At 37.8% G+C, this 23454-nt stretch overlaps 2 protein-coding genes across 2 annotated transcripts; both read right to left on the bottom strand.

Annotated features, from left to right (window-relative positions):
* Positions 1–1085: 1085 nt before the first annotated feature.
* LOC148310282 (uncharacterized) lies at positions 1086–6490 on the bottom strand. The gene is made up of 4 exons (XM_088258709.1): positions 5927–6490; positions 3034–3195; positions 2375–2609; positions 1086–1469 (listed from the first exon to the last, which is right to left on the bottom strand). Exons 1-4 carry the CDS (start codon positions 6279–6281, stop codon positions 1088–1090), a joined length of 1134 nt encoding a protein of 377 aa, XP_088114835.1. The 5' UTR covers positions 6282–6490; the 3' UTR covers positions 1086–1087.
* An 11500-nt stretch (positions 6491–17990) lies between these two features.
* On the bottom strand, positions 17991–22805 carry LOC148310281 (uncharacterized). Its single transcript, XM_088258715.1, has 2 exons — positions 22605–22805; positions 17991–21941 (listed from the first exon to the last, which is right to left on the bottom strand). Exons 1-2 carry the CDS (start codon positions 22803–22805, stop codon positions 17991–17993), a joined length of 4152 nt encoding a protein of 1383 aa, XP_088114841.1.
* Between the last annotated feature and the right edge of the window lie 649 nt (positions 22806–23454).

Genomic DNA, 23454 nt, shown 5'->3' with positions numbered 1-23454 from the left:
TAATCATTTATTTATTAAAAAATCACAAAGTTGTAAGTGTGAAAATAACAAAATTACACCAATACATCGAAAATTACAAAACACAAGGGGCGAGAAGAACAAAGAGACACCAATATAAAAACAGAGCAAGCGCGGCGTATACACGTTTCGAATCTTATTTAATCTGAGCACACAAATATTTGTCCGCCACCCCTTAAATACTATTTTAAAGGCGTTGCATGGGGTGGGGACAGTATTTGTAACATTTAAAACTTACTGAACTGCGTCTCTTTGTTCTTCTCGACTACCTTTATTAATACTATTTTAATACATCAATTATTCTAAAAAATACACAAATTTTGGCCGAAACAGGAATGCTGGCTTACATGAACAGAAAATTTATTAATATATGAACAAAAAATATATTTATATTTTTTTTTTATTCAAAATCAAGAAGGAAAGAATATTTTTAAGATTGGCTTTTTAGACCGGAATTCTGAAAATTGCCATGGCAGTCAATGTGTTAACCCTTTGCCCTTACCACATACAGGCAAAAAAATAAGCCTTTGCGGATTTGCCCGCACCAGTCATGGGCACTCCAGTGAAGAAATAGCTCAAACTGATATTCCTGTATTATTTTATACGGTATTTAAGTAGCTGTTCTCTATGTCAGTAGATCTGGCTCTATGTGTATGGACCTGTGGTGGACTTTGTCACTTAATGTCAGTATTATTTTGTATGTTTTGAACATATCTTAATGTTGTATATTTGAAATAAGAAAACCCTCCCCTTGACCAAATAAAATCTTCATTAAAACTCGTAAGTGTTAAGTATGTGTACAGTATGTAATGTATTTATTTGTCTTGAATAAAGTTAAAATTACACAGAAATGCTTGTTTTTTTATATTTAATTATGTCAAATAATTATACTTTTGTGGAACATAGGTCATGTTTTTTTGACGTGGGGTATGTCATTTCCTTATTACTGAAATGGTTTAAGCTGAACTACAAGATCAGATATCGGTACTTTTTATGTCATCGTAAAATGCAGCACTAATTATTCACAGAGCTGCTAGAACTAAACAGTGATCAGGACACGGTAGCCATATTATTTTTTCTTTTTATCTTTCTCTTTATTTGTCTGGACAATTTCTACTGCAGGAGGCCACATTTCTTCGAAAAAATCCTTATTTACAGCCATTTGCAGAGGCAAAATTACATCTCTGAAATCTATTTCACTTTCTTCTTCCTTTGGTACTTTTTCTTCTTCTGGTACTTTTTCTTGTACTGCTTCTTTAACTTTCTCCTTTTTGTCCTTTGTATTTTCTTTCTTATCTTTTTCAGCAGTTTCAACTGGCGGTTTGAATAGGTCTTTATACTGTAATATTGTTTTTGGTTTATTCATTTCATAAGGTGAATAAACGTCCTGACAAAGCGGTCTCTTTCTGAAGAAACTGCTTACCAGCATGAATACAAATTCTTCACCGAATCTAAAAAAGAATGATATTGTTTAGAAATGAAGTAAGGAAATAACATGTTGGAATCAAATATTATTTAACCTTTGTTTAGAAAATCCTCAACAAACGAAAGGGCTCATTTGGAACTCTATTTCTTTTATTTATTATTACTTTAATTAAGTCAACCAACTAACCATCGCACCGCTTCTTCAGGGAAGAAATACTTGATCATGCTAATAAATTTGTTTTACCGCTCTTTGTTCACTCCTTTGATTCACATGCCCAAACCATCCCGACACACCCTTGTTGATTTTTAATAATGAAACTTATCTTAGCCTTGCAGTCTTTATACTGCATTCATTCTACTTTCATCCTTGTGCCAGCTCCATGCTTCATTTCCATACATTTAGGTTGGCACGGAAATATCCATTGTGCACTGCTAGTTTAGCTTTTGCTGAAAGGTTTTTGTTTTCTATAACTGATTTCATTACACAATTCACTCTCCTTTCTATATCTTTCCATCACTACAAAACATGTTTCCCAAATATACAAAATCATCTACTTGTTCCAAAATTTCTTCGTTCACTTGTATTTTACATCCAGATCTACATTTATCATTTCAAAGACCATAACTTTGGATTTGTCAATATTTATTAGCAAATTAAATCTTTGCACACATTATACATCTTTGACGCCAGTTCTTGCAGGTCTTCTCTATTATCGGTAAGAAGCACAGCATTATCAGTTTACAAAAGGCAACAGATAGTCAAATCGATAATTTAAACTCCAATATTAAAACTTTTCAGTGCTTTCATACAATTATTCATGTATAGATTACCAGCCAACAAGAAATTAAAAGAAGAAAATGTATAAAAGGACTATTAATTTAAATATGTGCGCTTCACCTCTTTTCGTTAGATTAATTTTAAATGACTCACATATTTTTTAGAATCGCAGATATTTTTATAAGTGCATTAAGATTTTCAATAATTAGTCCATCATTTCTAACTTTTACAGGCTCGACAATAATTTTATTCAAATTAGTTTTCTTCTGTGCTGGTTTTGATTGAATCACCTTTAATGTCTCACTAACTCTCGAAATTTTGCTGTTTACACTCATTTTAGATTTACGGTTTCCATCTTCAACAGCTATGGAATCTTCAATAATTTGAGCTGGAAAGTAAAAACCATATTTTTCAAATATGAATTTGGGTAAATATTGCTACTTTTGACAGGTAAACATTAGCGAAGATTAGAACCTAAGTACTATAGATAATGCTTTTACTACTCAATCATAGATGGCACAAATGTCACATATTCAATTATGTTGTTTTTATAATATTAATAGATACGTATAATATAGCTTAAAATATACTTCATTTTGACACATAATTACCTTTATCCTTGTTTTTAACGTTTGGTACCCACGCATGCAAAATATTTACGAAATACAATTTTAAACACTAACAAAAAAAATAGCAACATATATAAAACATAAACATAACCTCAATTTACTATTTTATTTGAATTTATTAAAACATATCTATTTATTGTTAATCTTAACGTCAGTATAATTAATAAGTAAATAAACAGTTACCGATTATTTCTGGTGTCGCCATAGCACCATTATTTTCTTCAATAAACTCTGCTGCTTTCTTGAAATACAAAATAAGATTTTCCATAAAGGTCGTAAAATCATTTTTATTTTCCAGCTTTTTCATAAAATAACAAAACCATCTTACTAATAGTTTTTGGTTCTCTGAAAACGTTAATTATATTTATTACCAAAAAAAATTGATTTTAAAATTCAACAGATAAGTAATTGAGTATTTAGCCGATGGCGGCAATCGGTAGAATATGAAATCTTCTACCGATTTGTGCTTTTTTGAGAGATTTTAGAAAGTGATCTGTGGCATAGTTTTGAAAGAGTATTGAGAGTACAGATTATGTATATATATATATATATATATATATATATATATATATATATATATATATATACAGTACAGATTATATATATATATATATATATATATATATATATATATATATATATATATATATATATATTTATATATATATATATATATATATATATATATATATATATATATATATATATATATATATATATATATATATATATATATATATATATATATATATATATATATATATATATATATATATATATATATATATATATATATATATATATATATATATATATATATATATATATATATATATATATATATATATATATATATTTATATATATATATATATATATATATATATAAGGGTCCGCCAAATAACTTTTTTTTTTGAAAACAGGGCGCAAAACATCGAGTGTAGCTTCGGCTGTGTGGCACGTAGCGCCGTCCTGTTGAAACCAAATGTTGCCAATATCCTCCTCTTCAATTTTTGTGAACAAAAATCCGTTCAACATGGCCCGATAACGATCGCCATTGACTGTAACGGCCACTCCTTGCTCATTTTCAAAGAAAAATGGCCCAATTATGCCTCTGGACCAAAATCCGCACCAAACAGTGACTCGTTTTGGGTGTACCGGCTTTTCAATGTATGCGTGCGGGTTTTCTGTGCCCCAAATACGACAATTTTGCTTGTTTACATACCCGCCAAGATCAAAATGAGCTTCATCCGAAAAGATGATTTTTTTGGCAAAATCGGCATCTTCTGTAAGTCGATCGCAGGCCCACTCAGCGAAGCGAAAACGCATTGGATGGTCAGTTGGCTTCAACTCCTGAACCAATTGGACTTTGTATGGCGTCATACCAAGGTCTTTATGCAAAATTCGTCTCAATGATGTCTCCGAAATGTTCAATTGTTGAGAACGACGGTGAATTGATGTTGATGGCGCTTCACGCACACTTTCTGCCACAACATCGATATTCTCGGGTGTACGCACTGTTTTTGGCTTTTCACGCTTTGGTTTATCGATGAGGATGCCAGTTTCTTTCACTTTTTTCACAAGATAACGAACATACGGAGCTGACGGTGCTTCTCTTCTTCCAAAAACCGTACGCAATTTTCGCACACATTCTGCAACATTACCATGATTTTCAAAGTAATGTCGCAATATTTCCCAGCGTTGTTCAAGCGTATACAATACCATATTCGCTTAGCGGAAAGATAAAACTAATTATCTGTCAAATCAGACATGAGCTAAGTGTTACCATTCACGAAATAAGCACTAGTTGAAAAAAAAAACTTTAGATGGCGGACCCTGTATATATATATATATATATATATATATATATATATATATATATATATATATATATATATTTATATATATATATACATATATATATATACATATATATATATATATATATATATATATATATATATATATATATATATATATATATATATATATATATATATATATATATATATATATATATATATATATATATATATATATATATATATATATATATATATATATATATATATAAAACGTACTCAGAACATTGGAAATATGGGCTATCACAGGGAATATGCTTATAAATTGCATTTCAAACAAAGTTATTAGGCGGACGTTATATATATATATATATGTATATATAAATATGTATATATATATATATATATATATATATATATATATATATATATATATATATATATATATATATATATATATATATATATATATATATATATATATATATATATATGTTTATATATATATATATATATATATATATATATATATATATATATATATATATATATTTATTTATATATATATATATATAAATATATATATATATATATATATATATATATATATATATATATATATATATATATATCTATATATATATATATATATATATATATATATATTTATATATTTATATATATATATACATATATATATATATACATATATATATATATATATATATATATACATATATATATATATATACATATATATATATATATATATACATATATATATATATATATATATATATATATATATATATATATATATATATATATATATATATATATATATATATATATATACAAAACGTACTCAGAACATTGGAAATATGGGCTATCACAGGAAATATGCTTATAAATTGCATTTCAAACAAAGTTATTAGGCGGACCGGTGAGACCGATAGTCTTCCTTGCCTTTATACTCGTAAGTCTATCGGCAACTACGTCCAAAAACGATACTCGAAAAAAAACTATTAACAGTCACAATATGCCAAACAAATGCAAAATACAAATATATGTAGTCTACCTTGGGTCATTTTGTGATGTATGCCAAACAAATCTAATATTCAAGTATATTTAGCCTACCTTGGGTCATTTTGTGCTGTTGCGCCTTTATAAGTCCATCGACAACCACGTACAAAAACCAGAACTCAAACAAGCTTGAATGTTAACAGTCACAATTTGCCAAACAAATAATCTACAATTCAAATACATTTAGCCTACCTTGGGTCATTTTGTGCTGTTGCGCCTTTATAAGTCCATCGGCAACCACGTCTAAAAACCAATACTCAAACAAACTGGTGGTATAGGATTCACAACCCAATAGCCCTCCTAATATCTCGATTGACTCTTTGATGCCCACTTCTAAGATATCTGGTATCTCGTCTTCTGTTCCAATAGTCAGGAAGACTTCTGGAAGAAGGTGAACCGGATCTCTTCCATGTTCTTCTGTGACGTAATAAACAATATCGTCAAGAATTTCGACACAAATTCCAATTGTCTGAAGTGCACTATCGTATGGAATGGTAGAGCGTTTGACTTGTCCGGTATTGACTATTGTATTACGTACTGACTCCATTGAAAATTAATTATTTAAACGAATATTAATTCAACTCTTTTTCTGTAAATTTACATAATGGTTATATCAGGAAAGAATGCAAGGCTAAGATAAGTATTATCGATAAAAAAGAAAGGTGGGTAGAGATGGTTTGGGCTTGTGAATCAAATGAGTGAAGAAAGAACATTAAAATAAATTTATGAGGCAAATCTAGCTGGTAATAGAAGCAAAGGAAACCCGAAGAAACCTTGGAATGATCAAGTATTTCAAACACTTGAAAGTGGTCAGGTCAGCAGTAGGAATAATCGGCGGGTATGTATGAGGAGATGCAGAAATGCGGAAGAGGCAAAGATTTGCATAGACAGATTGGTATGGCATTATATTCTCTCTGCCTACCCCTGCTGGAAGCGGCACGATGGTTAATCAAACACAATGGTATATGAGTTAACGTTTTTTTTTTAATTTTTATTAATTTAAATTGCTGATTTCTATTTTTAATTAAATTATATGTTATTTTTTGACATCTCAATATAGATGAAGAAGAATATGGAAGTCTGGGCATTTACGGAATTATTTTGAAATTATTTTGGTTCCTACCTGCAAATGCCTAGAATTCCATATTCATCTTTATCTATGTCAAGATGTCAAAAAAATAATATAAAAATAACTGGTATAATTGGAGATAATCGAATATGTGACAAGTTTTTGGACACACTCAAAATTTTTTAATTTAATTTTCTTATTTACTCTTTTTCTTGCTTTCACATAATTTTCTGATTAAAAATAAGTAAAACTAGCCTTATACAATAGCGTATATACAATATTATTGTACTACATTGGACGATATATCCATCCACGCACAGGCTGTGCCCATGTAGGATATTTTATTTGTCTTTTAAATATACATACCATAAATAAATGCATGCACCATGTATAAAAACTTATAAAAATTACATATTTGATATTTTACGTTTCTTCCTATCTCCATCATATAATTAATAAAAGCAATTAACACTGAAAATGTTGAAAATAAATTAAGTGGTCAAATTAAAAGCTAAAATAATAAAATGAAGAGGATATTTTGTAGCGTTTCTCATGTATGTGTTTATAATCCAGGATTCGGACCTCACATACACATGAAAGAGTTTCTACTCAATTAAAAGCTTATTTTATCTCACCAATAGAAGTCTCTAGTGAAATTATAATTTGAGTAGCGTAATTGTCAATCATGGATAGAATTGGTGAATGTTACACGTGTGATCACTTAAAAAAGCCTATGCTGGTCGCGAGCCCCGTAAATGCCCAGACTTCCATATTATTCTTCATATATGTTGAGATGTCAAAAAATAATATGAAATTAATAAAAGCTCTTTTATTCATATTTCCCTTGTTTAATAATTTTAATAACCTGTACATAATATGAGAGGGTAATACTGCTTTGTAGCGTAATACTCATAGTCCCTTTGACCAAACGTGGTATTTGTTTGATTTGTTTCTGCGTTTTCCATCTTGTGGTTCTATTTTGCTCAGTGAGTTTCAAAAACAGATGCTTTTACGTGCTTAAAAACTGATACTTGTTCATAAAATGGACAGACATTCTGAAATTGGTCGGATGGCTGCTCTGTTTCCCAGTATTGTCATGATTACGCTACAATATTACGACAAAATATAAACAAATACTGAGATTAGCCATTTAATCATAATGGTAAATACTTACTTTTGACTCCTCCTTAAATCTGAATATTAGAAAATCAATTTTCAGATTTGTTTTCTCAGATAATTCAACAACAAACCACAAACGAAAAGCTTTATCTACAGGCGAAATTTAAACTGACAGCAGTTCTTTTTTTACAGCTAAACATTATCTCATCGTTGTTTAATTTTGAATTTGAGAACAAAACGATGCTTACATAATCCTTTAACAATTATTTTGGTTTTTAGTTTGAGTTTACCTTGGTAAATACTACTTTTTCTTAAAATTATTGGGATACATGTTTCGATGCATTCCGCACTATCATTTTCAAACACCAATTATGCTGAATGCGTCGAAACAGATGGCGTAAGTGAAGGTGCTTAGGGTCAAAAACATAACTGCTAAAAGCGAAACGAAATGGTTCTATTAATGTGAAAAAAACTATAATGGGTAAAGAGCTCGGATCTGCATACCCGTACACGCACCAGATTACGTAAGTTGTTCACTACAAATGTGCAATACTTCTTACAGAATCACAATTATTTAAGGTAAGTTGTTTATTGTCATTTATATATCTATACATATAAACATATGTATATATTTTTAGCGCAATAATGAATAGGACACTGCATCAAATAGAATTTTTTTTAATGTGAATTGATCAGTCCAGCACTTTTGTGTGATATTAAAATAAATAATTACCAAAGTGAAAAAATTCTTTCGTTTATTTTGAAATCTCTGAGAATTAAACCTGGGTCCCTCAAAATAGCAGACAATAGCTCTAACCACTTTACTATGTAAGCGGACAATAATCAAGTTTAGCGAATCTAAAAAATAGTAATATTTTTGTGTATATTCTAAGCGTGCAACAAAATTAACAGAAAAACAAAGATTTTCAACATTTAATGAAGTACGTGACGTATGACCCAGTTGAAGAGGTGACTCTGTGTTTTCCTGAAACTTCATACAGCTTGAAAGTCGGCGGCGAAGGCTTTAATGCGTTCCTAATGACATCAACCCCTCACTTCCTTTGCTACGCACCCCCTTACAGAACTCATCGCTAACATTCAAACTGCATTTAGGAAAACTAAGAAAAGCTTTTAATGACGTCACTTTCCAAGTCACGGTGTAAGCTTAAAGCTCTCAATGCCGACATATGGATTTCAGCTTTTATTTTACTGCCCTGCAGTGTAAATCAATTTTACGTGCTCTAAATAAGCTGCACTTAAAAGAATGCACTTTTGTTCTACTAAATAAAACGAACATTTAAAAATCATTTAATATACTTTGTTTTATTAAAATTACAACACATTTTTATACTAAGGGACTATGGATGTTTGGGCGTCCAAGGGCTTAATACCGACTGGTTTAAGAGATCATTTTATACAATGTGTAACTTTCACCATTCTGCCTATCATATTATCTTTATTTGATGTTTCGCCCTTAAAACATGAATTGGATGAAAACAAATATGTATATTGTTAAAAATATTTAGATTTCAAAAGAATAAGTTTCAAATATCTTCCATTATGGAAATATTTTTTTTTCAATTAAAAAAATTAATGAATAGGCTTGAATCGAGTCTTAGTCATTTCCATAGCTTTTTATAATATAATCATTCCCCATTTGATCAATAGTTTTATTTTAATTCAAACATTAATGATTTCGTTCTCCTACTTATGTTTTTTTACGGAATCACCTTTGACAAAAAAATTTTCAGCTTATAATACACCGTATTTCAGTACAAATATATGACTTGTGTGAACTACTTTTCAAAACTAAAATAAATTTTAAAGGGGTCGGTTTTCTTAGATTATCGGTTTTAGAGTTCAATCGTTACTATGCCACATCTTGATTTCGTTATCTGACATAATAATTTATTTTTTATTCAATTTCACTTGGTAACAACCACTTTTTTCTAAGATCGAAGATGTCGTAAGGTGGGAGAGGCATCGAAGAAGATAATGGTATGCGCGTATGAGGTGAATGGAACCACCTAGACTCATCCACATCGCACTGCACAGCCAACCCCAAAGTAGAGACTCCCGGCCAGCAGAGAGAAGGATTGGCAGCTAGGAATCGACATCGCAAGAGACTAATCCCTCTTAAAAATAGGCCACAAGCCTTACACCAAGGAGAAGAAGAAGATAATTGAAAGCTGTCCCACCACATTCCCAGAAGCATCTAGGCTTCCTGACAGACCTTCTCTTGCAAAACATTTTTTTTGTTTCTGTTTTGTGTTAGTTCTTAGTTGCGAAATTTATTGAAAATGTGAAACGAAATTGTAATTTTTACAACAATAGACTTCCATATTCTTCTTCAATTTTTCAAAATGGGATCATATATATAGAACTTCCAAGAATTTGAGTAGTGTTATTGTCAATCACGTGTAGAATTGGTGAATGTTACACATGTGTAAAGTGATCACTTAAACCAGACTAAACCAGCCTAAAAAAACTGTTTTGGGCTGGTTTAAGGCTGGCTAACAACTGTTAGCGCCCGTAAATGCCAAAAATTCTATATTCTTCTTCATATATGTTGTGATGTCAAAAAAAAATATTTGTGGCTAATCCCTCTTATAGACGGGCCACAAGGCCTACACCAAGACGAAGAAGATTAAGAAGAAGAAGAAAAACCTGTTGTCTATTTGTGATTTAACGTTTTTTCACAAGATAATGAAATAAATAAATGAAATATTACATTTAAGTCATATGGTATGCAAAGCCTTTTTTGTATTTTCAAAAACCTTTAAATGGCCCGATGCTCTAAGTCCAAACGGCGCTTTTGAGTCAAAGAGAATAAAAAAAATCGCCGACCTACCCTACTAAGTTTTCCGTTGCGAGGGACGAGGGTGGGGCGGTGCGTTCTGCTGGGGATGGGGCCTCCAACCCCTCTACCCGCCACCCTTATCCAAACAGGAAGTAACCATTACAGTGGCGGCAGAATTGGTGACCTCGAAATAATTCATTTAAGTATATAAAATAAATAAAAATTATCAATATCATTTAAAAATGTTTATAATCAATCAAACCCTCATCCACACCCCAATGGTGCATGGGGCACTGCACGCTGAAATCTCGGCTGATGAACTGTTACTACCAGATGTCTATCACCCTCCTCTGGACATAACATTCTTGAGTTTTCAGACAATACCCGAACTAGTGAACCTGAGTTAAATTTCTTCCGAGCAGACTTTAACTAAATAATTAATATCGATTGGTTTTCATTACTCTGAATAATATTAATGGAATCCTTGATATCTTTTAACATCACCAATCAATCAATAAAACCCCTACCCACACCCCAATGGTGCATAGGGCACTGCATCATATAAACGCAGTGTTATCTTGATCGTCAACACATGAAGGAAAGGTGATCAGCCTTCCACTTCAGGTAACACTACAGAGTAATATTGAATAAATATTTGAGTGAATAAATCACCTACATTTATTTGATCCCCCTCCTAGGAATCGAACTCGGGACCTCCAGAACGGTAGCCGAGCGTGCTGACCATTACACTACGGAGGCGGACGAATATAATACTAGTCATAAATTGAAGATATTCAAAACATGTGTTCGACCAATAGCCACGTATGGAATTGAGGCAAGAGCAGATACTTCTAGAACAAAATCTCTTTTGGAACCTCTGAGATGAAATAATTAATTATACCTATTTATCGTCTAAGAATCATATTTGAGGAGAATTTTTATCAACATCATTTTGAATGGTTCACAAATCTGGATTATCTCTAATTATAGGAGTTATATATCATATTATTTGTTGACATCTGAACAAAGATTAAGAAGAATATGGAAGTCCGGGAATTCACGAAATGATATTTTCTGGCGTTTCTCATGTACGAGTATGTGATTATTTATTTATTTATTTAAATGGTACAAGAACCTTTAACAATTGAATTTTAACAATAAAGAATAGTGTATTTATATTAAGTCATACACAAAAATATTTATAGACATTTTTTTAAAGCCATTATGAATTATTATAATCCAGGATTCGGACTTCACATACAAATATGTATAAGAGTTTCTGCTTAACAAAAAGATTCTTTGTCTCAACAATAGATGTCACTAGTGAAAATTCTAGTGAATATTATATAATGTTCTAAAATTGGATCATATATATAGAACGTCCGAGAATTTGATTAGTATGGTTGTCAATCATGGGTAGAGTTGGTGAATATTACACATGTGTAAATTGATCACTTAAACCAGCCTATGACAGTCGTAAGCCCCATAAATGCCTAGACTTCCATGTTCTTCTTCATCCATGTTGAGTTGTCAAGAAATAATAAATACAAAAAATAATCTATAATTGGAGATAATCCAGATTTGTGAACAAGTACATTATGGACATACTCAAAATGTTGTTTATTCTTCTTGATGGACCCTCTGTCTTCCACTAATGGTTACAGGCCTCTTCCGTGTCCTTTTATTCCCTTCGGTCGGTTGTGACTTATGTATGTATGTACATAGTATATTTAAATCAGATAAAACATGTATTGTTGGGTAATATATCCAAAATAAAACAAGGTTTGTTGGATTGAATTTTACATTTATTTATGTATATGTTAATACGTGACGCGTTTCGTCTTCTTAGGATATTATCAAATACTGTGTTTGCACATTAGCAAATAGGAGTGTTTGATAATCTCCTAAGAAGACGAAACGCGTCACGTATTAACATATACATAAATAAATGAAGAATTCAATCCAACAAACCTTGTTTTATTTTGGATATATTACCCAACAATTCAATATGGAATTCTACCAACTGTCTGCAGTTACAATAAATAAAACATGTATATTTATGTAGTATTCACCTCGAGTAAAGTGAAATACATATTTTTTAAAGGCTTACATTTATCGGTGTACTTTTAATATAATTACCTAGACGTCACTGCCTTAAGGCTGCATCCATTGGGCTGATAGGGGGTCGTGTGGGGGTAGGTCGGGGAAGGCTCTAGGACCCGCGGGGCGGGGGTGGCGGAAGGGGAGAAAGGGGTGCGTGCCTTCACCGTAAAAATGTATTGATTTTAAGGTGGGTCAAACGGTCGTCTAGCTTAGGATGTTGTCTTAATTATGGCATAGAAACTTTAAAAAATCACCAATTGTTAAAGTGCTCCCGGATACAAGCCTCTGAGATTTCTCTTTAGGCATTTAATTGATTTTTACTTCATAACTAATAATTCTTTATCGATAGAAATCCATAGGCGAAAATTCGATAGAAATCTATAGGCAAAAACTTGGTTTGGAGACATCTATTGGTGATCTGTGGTCAGATGAGAAGGCACCGGATAGTAAAATGCCTGAAGTTGGCATCTATTGGCCAAATGCCACGTGGTAAGATGTACCTAGAACGTCTCTCAATTAAATTACTCTCAATTGTACATAATCCAGATTTGTGAACAACTATTTGGACACACATAAAATGTTCGGCTGTCCAAACTCAAAACACAGTAAGGGACATTTTTTTGTAGTACGTTTTTTTTTGCATTTTTGGACTAAGTAGAATCTACGTAGTCCAAAAATGCAAAAAAAAACGTACTGCGAAAAAAATGTCCCTTACTGTGTTTTGAGTTTGGACAGCTGATGTGTTCGACCAATAGCCACTTATGGAATTGATTGCATTTTCGAACTAAGTAGATTCTACTTAGTCCAAAAATATATCCCTTACTGTGTTTTGAGTTTGGACAGCCGATGTGTTCGACCAATAGCCACTTATGGAATTGATTACATTTTCGAACTAAGTAGGTTCTACTTAGTCCAAAAATATATCCCTTACTGTGTTTTAAGTTTGGACAGCCGTGTTGTAACTACACATTTATTTTTCCCCTGTTGAACGGGTTCGTTTCCCCTCAAAGATAGTTTATTGTACCGGGTAAGTTACTTTAAGTACGAGTCAATGAAGTCTAAGACTTCCATATTCTTCTTCATCTTTATTGAGATATCAAAAATAGTGTTAAATATTTAGCGTTTTACGGAGTTCCAATATGCGGTACCTACCGTCGAACGGGTTCGTTTCCCCTCAAAGATAGTTTATTGTGCCGGGTAGGTACTCGGTGTAGGGGAGGGCTGTGCAATTAGGGCTGGGAGAAGTAAAAAGATAAACAATGAGGTAATAAAGGGGAAGCAGGGGGGAGCGTTGCAATTATTATTCCGCAGATAGAAATAGTGAAGTCTGACATATGGAGCAGTTCCAATAATGGCTGCAGATCAATACGGAGTCAAGGGTCGTTTGGTACGCAGCTTATTGGAAATTCGATAATTCAATGTTTTCATTTTCATCATTTTTTCAGAGCTATTTTATTTTTAATTTATTTATTTAATATTGTTATAACTTACGGTACTGAAACACCATGAGACTATGAGGAAGTTGGAAAGGCGCATTGAAGAAAAAATATTTATTTAGCCAAAATTATGTATTATATTAACAGAGCGAGAAGAGCAAAGCGACGCCAATAAATTGAGTGCAGCCCGTTGTTTCACTTTTTAACAGTACTGAGTATAAACGCAAAGAAAACACGTCAACAAACCGATCAAATAATACTCAGTACTGCAACTCAACATTTTGAGTAACTAAATATTCCTATTTGGAGATAATCCATATTTGTGAACGAGTATTTGGACACACTCAAAATGTTCTTATCACAATGTTGTGTACCACTGCGATGCCGTGTGCTGGGCTGGGTATAGTTTGTAAATACGCAGACCGCTCATATTAAGTTTTGTGTAATTATATTTCCCATTAGAGGTCACTCCCTTAGAAAATTGACAAACAATCTCCTCGTAAATACCACCCCAAGTCAAAGGCATACGTCACATCAATTGATAAAACAAAAACAAAAATTAAATGTTTATTGTAACTGCAGACAGTTGGTAGAATTCCATATTAAATTGTTGGGTAATATACCCAAAATTAAACACGGTTATTGGATTGAATTCTACTTTTATTTACAATAATGATGTGTGACGCGTTTTGTTTTATTGTAGTGTTTGATAATGTCTTAATAAGACGGAACGCGCCACATATCAAATATGTAAATAAAAATAGAATTCAAACCTTGTTTAATTTAGGGTATATTACCCAGCAAAAATTAAATACCCTTTTCAAGAATGTTCACATACCATTTTATTTGTTTTTTTTATGTTATGAGTTGTCATTAACTATGCAAAATAGCACGACTATTAAAAAATAAAAATTAAACACTTGTTTAAAACCGCTTTTGAGTATTTTAAAGTAAACATGACTTATTGTGTTAACACCAATAAACTCATCCCAAGTGATCTTATACAAGTGTTTTATTAATTTAATAATCTATTTTATTCCATCTTTTAATATAAACCAGAGTTTAAGCCCTTTTTGCAGGTGGAAATTTCTGATAATATCAAATCACTTAAAATCTAAATAAATATATTTTTTTACATAGTATAAATAGATAATGATGCAGATATAGAAAGTGATTAAATATAATAATTTTTTTTAAATGTGAGTATCATTTAAACTGATTTATAGAAAATTAAATTTTCCGGTTAATAAACATAAATTCAAAAATAAAATTTTAATTAAAAATATATACATACACATATATACATTATTTCGGTATTTTAACGCATTTTTAGAAATCCTAGATTAGTAAATTAATCACTATCCATTAAATCGTTTAAAAATGTAACTTTTTATAAAAGACCTATTAATAATTGGACTGTAGAGTAGGGTAGATATGAAATGTATCTTGTCATTCATTTTGATCATCTATAAAAGTATGACTTATGACAAATGAATTACATGCTAATAAATATTCATTTAATCATTGTTGTAAAATATGCCCTCGGCACGGGAAACCCAGTGAGGACACATTATGTTAAATTTTAAATTATTTTTATACATCGCTCACTCCTTTCAACAACATCATAAATCAAAAAAATTGATATTTCTGGAGATCGTTTTTAAAGTTTAAAAATATAATAAAATGTATTAAAAATAATTATCAAGCCACTTATTGAACTTTTTACTGGACAACAGATCTTTTAAGGTAAAATCTGAATACTTTTTTTCCATTTGAAAAATACTTACATAGTATATTTTTAAAAATAAGTAAACAATGCCTTTTCTTCAAAATGCAAAAACAACACTTTCTGCCCTGTAGCAGGTAAATCTTAAGTTAAAAATATGCCGCTTTTGCTAGGATATAGAACATTTTTTGGGCATTCCGAAAACATGCACAACGGAAAATTGACGATTTTTGATGTATGACGTTGTTGAAAGGAGTGAGCGATATATGATGAAATAAATATGCAGAAATATAACAAAAGAGTCATTAGAACGAGACAAAAATACAAAACATTAATATGACAAAAAGGTTGTATGACTTTTTGTTAGTTTTCGGTTCCTATACAAAGAGGATAGTTTTTAGAACTGAAGCGAATAGTTCAGTGACATAGGTAGCTTCAAGCGATGTTTTAGCAGTTTTAGGAAAGTGACCTTTTTTATAAAAATATATATTTTTTTGATTGGAATATCATAGGGGTCTACTCGTCGAATATTTTATTTACAATTTGATATTTAGTATATTCTCCCCTAAATTTAATAGGTACGTTACTTGCAAACCAAATACGATGAACACTGGATGAACGTATAAGTGCATGCATAGCCACAAGCCCATACACGTACAATTAAATATGAAAAAAAATATCTATGATGCACACGCAAAAGCACGCACGTATACCTACCTATACACATGCAGGATCAGGACGTCTTCCAGAATTCAATCAAGTATTTTACTAATTTTATTTTTTATATCACTATACATTTAAAGGCCCAATATTCGTTAAGTCGCAACTTTATTTTCTCTAAATCCAGGGTAAATTTTGGTTAAATTCAAGTCAATTTTTTTTAAAGACCATTTTCGTATTAAAAATTTGAGTTTTTCTACGAAATAATTATAAGGTTTTGAAAAGAAAAGAATCATGGAAAGACAAGGAGTAAAAAAAAATTAATAAAATTTGTATCGATTACATAATTTTTAAAAAAATCTAACAAAATATCCAATACCTCTGTATTGGTCACCTCTGTATTGGTCGGCCGTTGATTGAATTATGTGTTTGCGAGTAAGGCCTTAAGGATAACTTTTGATAATATTTTTTTCTGTATCTTTCTAAGAGACTTAACTCAATGTAACCGGCGTGGGTTACGTGCGATGACTCTCAAAAATGTACACGCCTGGCCTTCTTCGGAATCTCCCAACTATGCCACCGTTGTAAGGGGTGACGTTCCAGACGGCCCCGCCGTACCGAGTTACCGAGTAAGCTGGATACGGACGGAGGTGAATGGATGTATGAGCCGGGAAGAGCGGGCACTGAACCGACAAGTCAACCTCAATAGCCCTGATAAGGGCTTTCCGAAACTGGTCCGTGAATCGGTATAATGAGGCGAAGCGGTCCAGGCTGGCGGCGCGGCGAGTCGTCCAAGGAGCGGGAGCGGAGAAATGAAACACAGGTTTCAACAGTCACACCAGAACTAGTTTATTCTCAAAAAATGCGCCCTCTATATACCCGGCCGTGATCGCGTACCGCCCGACAGTGGGAAAGTACAGCCAATCAGCGGCCGGGGGAGAGAGACAGCCATATCTCTGTCTCTCTCTAATGGGCACCGGACGGGCTACACTTTCATACCGTACCGGTGCCGTTCCAACAGTTCGTTATTACATTACAATTTACAAGTTTATTTTATCAGTAATCTATTTATACAACTTAACATCTAGGCGCATTTAATATTAACATTGTCTTATTTTTTCTTACATCTAATACATTCTGTAAATACATGAGAAATCGGTAGAATCCATAGAGGCCCTTCTTCGGGCCGCATTCCGACGGGCGACCGTTTCGCTCGCCGCCAGGCGCCTGGAATTCTTTTTCAGGGCCGCCGCACGGGGTGTGCGATCCGTCCGTAACACTCCCCCCGTGCAGCTAGTCTGCACCTGAATTCTCGGGGACGGGTCGCGCGCCTTCTCTTCTTATTACCGCGATCTTTGTTCCCATCTTATGTTCCGAATTGTCAGCTCCGCCAACAATTTTCCATCCTTCCGTAGTTCCGTCACGGCGTCGCGCATCTCTTTGTCGGCGCCGTGGAAATTGGTCCCGTTGTCGGAGTACAGGGCGATGGGGCACCCTCTCCGGGAAATCATCCGCCTCACTGCCATTATCGTGGAGTCCGCTTGCAGTGAGGACGCGAGTTCTAGGTGGATGGCGCGTGTAACCATACACGTAAAAAGAACGCCATAACGTTTTTCCCGTCTTCGGCCGACAGTCACGGCTATCGGCCCGAAGAAATCTACTCCGCAGTGCGCAAAGGGCGGTGCGCCGTACGCAAGCCGGGATGCGGGCAACTGTCCCATCAGTGGGATCCTTGGTCTGCTCCGAGCTGTCTCACATGTCTGACATTCCCGTGATATTTTCTTAGCGGCGTCCCTCAGCCGCAGGATATGATACTTCGTTCGTAGGTCTGCTACAGTTCTTTCTGTTCCTGGATGTCCACCTTTCTTGTGGACATGTTCAATCAATAGCCGCACATATCGGCATGCTCCGTCGAGGACGGGTGGGGCAGTGAGGCCTGCCGCGAATTCGGACGCGGCCTTAAGGCGTGTACCCATTCGTATTATTCCATTGCTGTCCAAGTACGGCGTCGCGGCGTACAGACGGCTTCCGGGCGGGCTTCCCTTTCCCTCCCGCAGCATTTGCAGCTCGTCTTGAAATGAGCTTTCTTGTGACCTCCTAATCCACATGTTTTCAGCGTCCTGCATCTCCGCGGCGCGCAACTCAAACCCCCCTCCGGGTTGTCCTGTGACCGAGTGCCGCCGGCATCTGGAGATGAATCGTAGTACCCAGGCGGTCGTGCGCACCAGCCGGGTCCAGGAGGAGAACCGCTCCACCTGCGGGAGGGCCTCCTCGTTCCTTGTGTGTCCGACAAACTGTCGAACCGGTTTTTCTTCGAGCGCTTCTGCGCTTGGTCTCGTTCGCCCAACTTTCTCTGTGGGCCATTCTGTCTCTTCCTCCCTCAAGAAACGCGGGCCCCCAAACCACAGTCCGTCTCTTGAGAGGTCAGGGGTCCCCTTGTCGCGGGTTCCAATGTCCGCCGGGTTTTCCTTTGTGGGGACCCATTTCCATTCTTCACGCGTGGTCAACTCATCGATCTCTCCCAATCGATTGGCCACGAACGTTGCATATTTCAAAGGATCATTGCGTATCCAACACAGCACCGTGCTGGAGTCCGTCCAGTAGATCGTTCTTACTATCCTCGCCTGACTCTCCCTTTTGATGGTGGCAGCCATCCGTGCCGCCATCAGTGCCGCCTGTAGCTCTAGGCGCGGTATGGAGAGCGGCTTCAGGGGGGCCACTTTCGATTTGGCCATCACGAACGCCGCGTCGCCGGCGTTCACAAAGTAGGCTATCGCACAACAAGCCTGTTCAGATGCGTCGCAGAAGATGTGCAGCGTCACGAGTCGCCCTTTAGACTGTAGCACACATCTTGGTATTCTGCATTCGTTGTTCTCCATCAGCCGGCGCCACTCTGACCATCTCTCAGAGTGCTCCGGCAACAGCGTCTCATCCCAGCCCGTCTTTGATCGCCAGACGGCCTGTAGGATAATTTTTGACCGCACGGTGAGGCACGTAATAAAGCCGACCGGGTCAAAAATACTCATCGTCGCGCTCAGCATTTGGCGCTTGGTGGGGTTCTCGGGGATCGAGGCCATCTCGGTCCCATATTCGAAGAGAAACGTGTCGCTCCTGGGGTTCCACATTAAACCCAGGACTCTTTCCGTTGTATTTGCTTCTCCTATTCTGATGGCATTTTCCGCCTTTTCCTTTTCCGCAATGCCTTTCAGGACTCCTGGCTTATTAGACGCCCACCTCGTGAGCTCAAAGCCTCCCCTTAGGAGCACCTGCCTCAGGCCATGTATGAGGGATGCGGCCGCTTCTTCGCTGTCGGTCGCATCCAAATAGTCATCCATATACATTCGTCCTTGTATGGCCGCCGCGGCGGCCGGAAATTCGTGTGCGTACGTTTGGGCGACCTTGTCGCGGACAAACTGGGCACTACTGGGCGAGCATTTCGCGCCGAACATCATCGATGTCAACATGTACGTTTCGGGTTCATCCCGGCTATTCGTTCGCCACAGGAACCTTTGCGATGGCTGGTCAGCTTCATTGATCCTAATTCGCAGAAACATCTCCTTGATGTCTGCGGCTACCGCCACGGCCCCTTCCCTGAATCGAAGGAGGTTCCCCAACAGCGAGGACAGGAGGTCTGGTCCTGTCAGTAAGTGGTCATTCAATGACGTCCCCCGGTGCTGGGCGGCAGCGTCAAATACCACTCTTATCTTACCCGGCTTGTTCGGGTTACTCACAGCGAAGTGAGGTAAATACCACTCCCTCGGGTGGTGCACATTCTCTTCTGCGGGGTCGAGCTTCACAGCATATCCTTTTCCAATATATTCACTTATCTTGGCCTTGTAAGCCGCTGCCAATGCCGCGTCACGTCCTAGCTTCCTTTCTAGAGAGTGAAGCCTGTTCAAGGCTGCCTGGCGATTGCACGGCAGTACGTCTCCGTCCCGAGCCCATAATAGCCCGGTCTCCCATTGGCCTGACGGGAGCTGTCTTGTAGTATTCTTCAAGAGTTCCAATGCGCGCTTATCGGTTGCGCGATTCCTTTCGGCGGTGGAGACGCCCAATGACTCCACGGCGAAGTTTCTCTTCAATAGCTCGTCCAACCCTTGCTCGACCCGGTTGTTTGGCAGATTGAAGTTGGGGTGTACGGTACCCCCGTACGTTACTGGCCCCAGTGTGGTCACTATGGTCAGCTGACCATCCTCCCGAAGCACTGGAGTGTCGATCGGGAACATGAGAGACGCGTTATCGAGGCCGATCAGCATCTGCGGTCTGATGACGCGAGCTCCAGTCCGCGCGGGCGCGCCACTTTTGTGTACAAGGTCCAAGTCCTTGATGGTCCTCGCCCCGATCTCGAATTCCCCGTTGTGATCACTTATCAAGGTCACCGTTACACGCTGCGACCTGTGTGTGTTGCTTTGTCCAGTCGCACCTTTTATCGTCAGATTCCTTGCTATCCCCGTAGCACCTATCGCGCGGGCGACACCCTCCTCGAGGAGGGTCACAGACGCAGCCTCGTCCAACAAGGCGAACACTTTTGCGGTCCCCCGCGGTCCCTTCAAAGTAACCGGCAGCACTTTGAATGTGACCGGGACCTCACAGTCATTTGTCCACAGCACCTGCGCATTGTCCACAACTTCCTCACTTTTCACGGCTTCCGCGGCACCATCCGTGCGGTAGTGCAGGATTCTATTGTGGTGTCTCCGGCAGATTTCACACTTTCTTGCTTCACACTCGGGCACCCTGTGCCCTGATTCCAAACACTGGAAACACAGTTTGGACAGCCGCACAAATTCCCAGCGGTCGTCCACGGTCTTCTTCTCGAACCGTTTGCATCGGCGTAAGTTATGCCCGCTGGCCTTACAAAATACGCATTCCTTGTCACTCGTCGTGTCGCGCGTCGCAAACACGTGACTCCTTGGCTCGACGCGTCGAGCGTTCTCGCGGCGGGCGGGCTCGGCGCACTTGTCGCGCTGACCCGCGCGCTCCTTGTCTCTGTTCCTCGCCACCATTCTGAACAGACCTCCGTGGCGCGTGATGCCGGCGGTGATCTCGTCAAGCCAAGCGGCGAGATCGTAGATACTGCTCCTCGTCTCGCGGCGGCGATCGCGGAACCAATCCCACCGGAGTTGCGTCGGCATCTTGGCAACCATCTCCGCTAGCAGCTGCGGGTTGTCGAGATAGCAAGCGTCCATCCCGTCCACGGTGGTGATGACGTTGCGTATCGAAACCGCAAAATCGACGACTGCTTCATCCGCGGGGTGGTCGGCGAGACTCGGCATCCTCCGGGCGTCTTCCAGTATCTGCGCGATGATGAGTGTCGGGCTGCCGAAGGCGTCCTCCAGCGTCCGCAATATTTCCGACACGTTGCGCGGATACAGTAGCAGGCCTGCTACCATGTGACGCGCACGCCCTTCCAGTGCGCGCGCCAATCTTCCGATGTTGTCAGCGTCCCCTATCCCCCATCTCTCAGTAGATTGGAGATATGCCGCGTTGAAGCGGCGCCATTCCCTCGGGTCTCCGCTGAACTTGGGCAACTCCGGCGGCTGCCCCGACCATCGAAAGTAGTCCCCGCCTCGGGGTGAGGGCTCCGCGTAGATTGCTCTTCCATCATCTCTGCGGTGCCGTTCGTCCGGTCGAGCTCCGTCGACCCATTCGCGTACCGGGTAGCGATCGCGTTCGTCCGGTGCGCGCCAACGCAAGCCAGAGGTTTCCATACGCCTCGGCTCCGCGTTGCCAGTAGGCGCCGGGCCATGTCCCCCGGGCGCTTCTCCTCTGTGGCCGGTCAGTTCGTCCCGCGATTCCCCAGCGAATCGCGTAGGTTCCGGATCCAACACCGGAACCGGTAGAGCTGCGGCCGATGTCCTGAATCCCGTTCTGGGCTGATTGGCGGCGTCGTCCTGCCGCGTTCGTAGGTGGGTGGATTGTTCGACACCCGCGATAACCTCCCCCCCTGGGGAGCTTACGTTAGCTGCTGTGCACTTTGACAACAGCTCACGGAGTTGCTGGAACTGCCTCTCGTTGCTGGCGGCTAGCTCCGCCATCTGGCGGCGCAAGTCGCTACTCGTATCAGTCCGGACTGAACTGACAGAGTCCCGATCCTCCTCACGGCGCTGCTCTTCGGGCTCCATGGCGACGTTGCGTCCCGACCTCAGGGATGCAGGCATCGTAGCTGGAGACTGCGTTGAAGGATCCGGTTCGAAGGACCAAAATGTAACCGGCGTGGGTTACGTGCGATGACTCTCAAAAATGTACACGCCTGGCCTTCTTCGGAATCTCCCAACTATGCCACCGTTGTAAGGGGTGACGTTCCAGACGGCCCCGCCGTACCGAGTTACCGAGTAAGCTGGATACGGACGGAGGTGAATGGATGTATGAGCCGGGAAGAGCGGGCACTGAACCGACAAGTCAACCTCAATAGCCCTGATAAGGGCTTTCCGAAACTGGTCCGTGAATCGGTATAATGAGGCGAAGCGGTCCAGGCTGGCGGCGCGGCGAGTCGTCCAAGGAGCGGGAGCGGAGAAATGAAACACAGGTTTCAACAGTCACACCAGAACTAGTTTATTCTCAAAAAATGCGCCCTCTATATACCCGGCCGTGATCGCGTACCGCCCGACAGTGGGAAAGTACAGCCAATCAGCGGCCGGGGGAGAGAGACAGCCATATCTCTGTCTCTCTCTAATGGGCACCGGACGGGCTACACTTTCATACCGTACCGGTGCCGTTCCAACAGTTCGTTATTACATTACAATTTACAAGTTTATTTTATCAGTAATCTATTTATACAACTTAACATCTAGGCGCATTTAATATTAA

This window comes from Brachycentrus maculatus, unplaced genomic scaffold (genome assembly GCF_059751285.1).
Source record: "Brachycentrus maculatus isolate JH-2025_06_01 unplaced genomic scaffold, ASM5975128v1 h1tg000102l, whole genome shotgun sequence".
In the NCBI taxonomy this organism is placed as follows: domain Eukaryota; kingdom Metazoa; phylum Arthropoda; class Insecta; order Trichoptera; family Brachycentridae; genus Brachycentrus; species Brachycentrus maculatus.
Note: the sequence above shows the minus strand (reverse complement) of the source record. Positions and strands in the feature narration are given on the sequence as shown.

Excerpts from the sequence above, each read along its gene's own strand:
- LOC148310282 (XM_088258709.1), bottom strand. The coding sequence starts at position 6,281 with ATGGAGTCAGTACGTAATACAATAGTCAATACCGGACAAGTCAAACGC. Across the intron at positions 3,196-5,926 it reads ACAGCACAAAATGACCCAAG|AGAACCAAAAACTATTAGTA; the intron begins GTAGGCTAAATG and ends TAACGTTTTCAG. Across the intron at positions 1,470-2,374 it reads TCTGCGATTCTAAAAAATAT|ATTCGGTGAAGAATTTGTAT; the intron begins GTGAGTCATTTA and ends ATTCTTTTTTAG.
- LOC148310281 (XM_088258715.1), bottom strand. The coding sequence starts at position 22,805 with ATGCCTGCATCCCTGAGGTCGGGACGCAACGTCGCCATGGAGCCCGAA. Across the intron at positions 21,942-22,604 it reads CAAAGTGCACAGCAGCTAAC|ATACTGGAAGACGCCCGGAG; the intron begins GTAAGCTCCCCA and ends ATCATCGCGCAG.